We start from the raw sequence: 2,691 nt of genomic DNA, 5'->3' as shown, positions 1-2,691 counted from the left end.
GCAGGACAGAGTCAGCAGGACAGAGTCAGGATAGAGTCAGGACAGGATCAGGTCAGACTCACGCTGTCTGATTGAGCCGTTCTCTGCGGGACGCTGGCTTTCTGTTCGTCCTCTGGTGCGACGCACCGCCGTGTTACTCGTGTCATGAGTCGACATGATTTCTCTGTCTGTTTTAGTTGATAAAATCCTGGTGAAATGTCAAAGAAACACATGCAGATCATGTTGTTGGATGCTGATGGTTTTGAAGTTGCTGGTTCTGCATCAGTACAGATCAGGAGTTTGGTTTCTGGAGTCTTTAAAGCACCAGAATATTGATGCGGGTCTAAAAAGCTACAGAATAAAATGTAATTTGTGAAACTTGAAAAGTTGTTGACACCAACCCTAACAAAACAGAACACATTTGAGAAATTATACATGTGATTAATCTGATTTAATTGTAAAAATAATTGTTAAATATCATGTAGATGATATTTAAATAAGATGTAAATGCTATATATTAATATTTAAATATTAATACATTTAAATTATATGTATTAAATGCTTTTTATGTCTGTGTGTGTGTGTGTATGTATATATATATATATATATATATATATACATACACAGACATTAATGTGTAATTACATGTGTATACATTTACATATATTTCATACAGTAGTTATTTGATAATTAAATACAAATGCATAGTAGTAATTAATTTGATTTAATTTGATATTTACTTTATATATGCATTAATGATGTAATATATACATTTGCATATATTACATATACATGTAATTTGATAACGGACCTTTTTCACAGACTGATGAAGTTTCCAAATTTAATGTACATTTATAACACTATATTTTGTGTTTTATTACCTTTGCATTTAATTTCAGTAAACTAGTTAAACGCTGCTTTTTGAGTGTTTCCAATCTCTTGATATGTTTTCTTCTAGAAAGTCACAGAAACTCAATCGTGGATTTTGTCTTTTTCTTTTGGAGCAAATGAGAATGCAACTATATTTGTTATAGTTTCTGTTATACCATAAAAGTTTTCCTAACTATGGCGACTTCCACTTTTGATAACCCTGGAAATGTGAAAAGGGTCCGTTAAGTACACTTATTTGTTAGTGTTGCGTAGTGTTACACAGACAACATGTGTGTTCTAATGCATCATGACCTTTTGACCCCTGCTGAAATGAGTTGACCTAAAGTTACCCGTGTTCGAAACTAAACTAGGTTACCCAACTGAATGTAAACCGTGGTAATGTTTGACTGAGGACGGGTCTGTTCGTTTCACACAACACACAGATTCATGACCGACAGTAACCTCTGCCACTGTACCGTATGTGTTTACCGTGTATTTACCGCGTGTTTACCGCGTGTACCTCAGGTAATGTGTGATGCATTCTGCTGCTCACATATGACTTCACTTCAGAGATAAAGCAGTGCCATGAATAATCAGACTTAAATATAATGAATATTAGCAGTAAATGCTGATAAGAGCTGGGTTAGTCACACTGACGTACAGTTCACATATGATGACTTCAAAAACTCACTTCATGAAGAAATCTATTAAATGTCAAGGAATCTCTGACTTGATGAATTTAATGCATTGTCTTTACTATTTTAGTTAAGAAAGCATCATAAAAAATCTGCTACATTAAAGTATTTGTAAGAAGGTCATGAATAAATCTCATAAAACATGTCTGGCTCATATTTCACCCCAAAATCAGCAAGAAAGAAATTGATTACTTAAATGTTTAGACATCAAATAAAACATAAAGAAAATGCTTTACTATAAATGCTTATTATTTTTTAATTTTATTTTATTATTCTCAATGGTGAATCATTTATTCTTATTGCTCTCACTTACTGTAATACAGTTTTACTTTTCAAGTAAAAATTACTTTAATACAATTTTTTATTTAAATCATCACAAATTAATGTCAGTGCTATAAATAGCACCATGATCTATAAACACTACAATTAAAAATATTTCATTATTATTATTTATAATAATGTGGGAGGAAATGTGATTATCATGAAAATATCAACATGTAAACAAAATAAGTTTTCCTTATTTTTAATTTATTAATTAATTTAAAATAAAATAAAAAACTAAACTAATAAAATAAATAAATATATAATTAATATAATATATATAATATAATATAATAAATATAATAAATATAATATAATAATGACCTGGACATGTTTTTGACCGATTTTGTGAGATTTGCCTTTTATTAATATGCGTTAAAAGTAAGTCTCCTATAACACGCCTTAAATCTGTACTAATATCATATTAATCACTGAATATGAATCTTATTTATCCAGAAGATACAGAATGCTGATGGCTACTCACCGTCAGCTGAGCGTCCGTGTTTCTGTCAGCGCTGACTGTACGTGTGTTTATATCTGAGCTTTGCTCCTTCATGTCATCAGTGTGTCAGCGTTCAGCTCCACAGCACGATCGATCTGTTCAGACACTCATTCTGCCCTGCTGACCCCGCGCTCATCTCATAATAACTCAACAGTAACCATCACTCGACATATATGCACGAATATGTGTATGACTTAGACATGATCACAGCCAGTCTCTAATCACACATTCTAATCATTCGTGCGCTTGTAGGTCAGACGCACTTGTTGACTTGTTTAGACATTGACCCGTCCTTAAATTACCTTTATCTCTCAGTTAGAGAGA

The 2,691-nt window shown here is 32.1% G+C and overlaps 1 protein-coding gene across 2 annotated transcripts in view; it reads right to left on the bottom strand.

Annotated features, from left to right (window-relative positions):
• soat2 (sterol O-acyltransferase 2) overlaps positions 1 to 2,446 on the bottom strand; it is a 25,841-nt gene extending 23,395 nt beyond the window's left edge. For both annotated transcript variants that reach the window (XM_016251868.1, XM_016251867.1), the window contains exons 1-2: positions 2,350 to 2,446; positions 63 to 187 (exon numbers count right to left, since the gene is read on the bottom strand). In XM_016251868.1, coding sequence (XP_016107354.1) covers positions 63 to 156 — 94 coding nt within the window. In that variant the 5' untranslated portion in view covers positions 157 to 187; positions 2,350 to 2,446. The remainder of the gene's footprint in view (positions 1 to 62; positions 188 to 2,349) is intronic.
• Between the last annotated feature and the right edge of the window lie 245 nt (positions 2,447 to 2,691).

The sequence above is a fragment of the Sinocyclocheilus grahami genome, unplaced genomic scaffold (genome assembly GCF_001515645.1).
Source record: "Sinocyclocheilus grahami isolate Dianchi unplaced genomic scaffold, SAMN03320097.WGS_v1.1 scaffold1073.1, whole genome shotgun sequence".
Taxonomy (NCBI): Eukaryota; Metazoa; Chordata; class Actinopteri; order Cypriniformes; family Cyprinidae; genus Sinocyclocheilus; species Sinocyclocheilus grahami.
The sequence above is the reverse complement of the archived record's forward strand: the minus strand, read 5'-3'. Positions and strand labels throughout refer to the sequence as shown.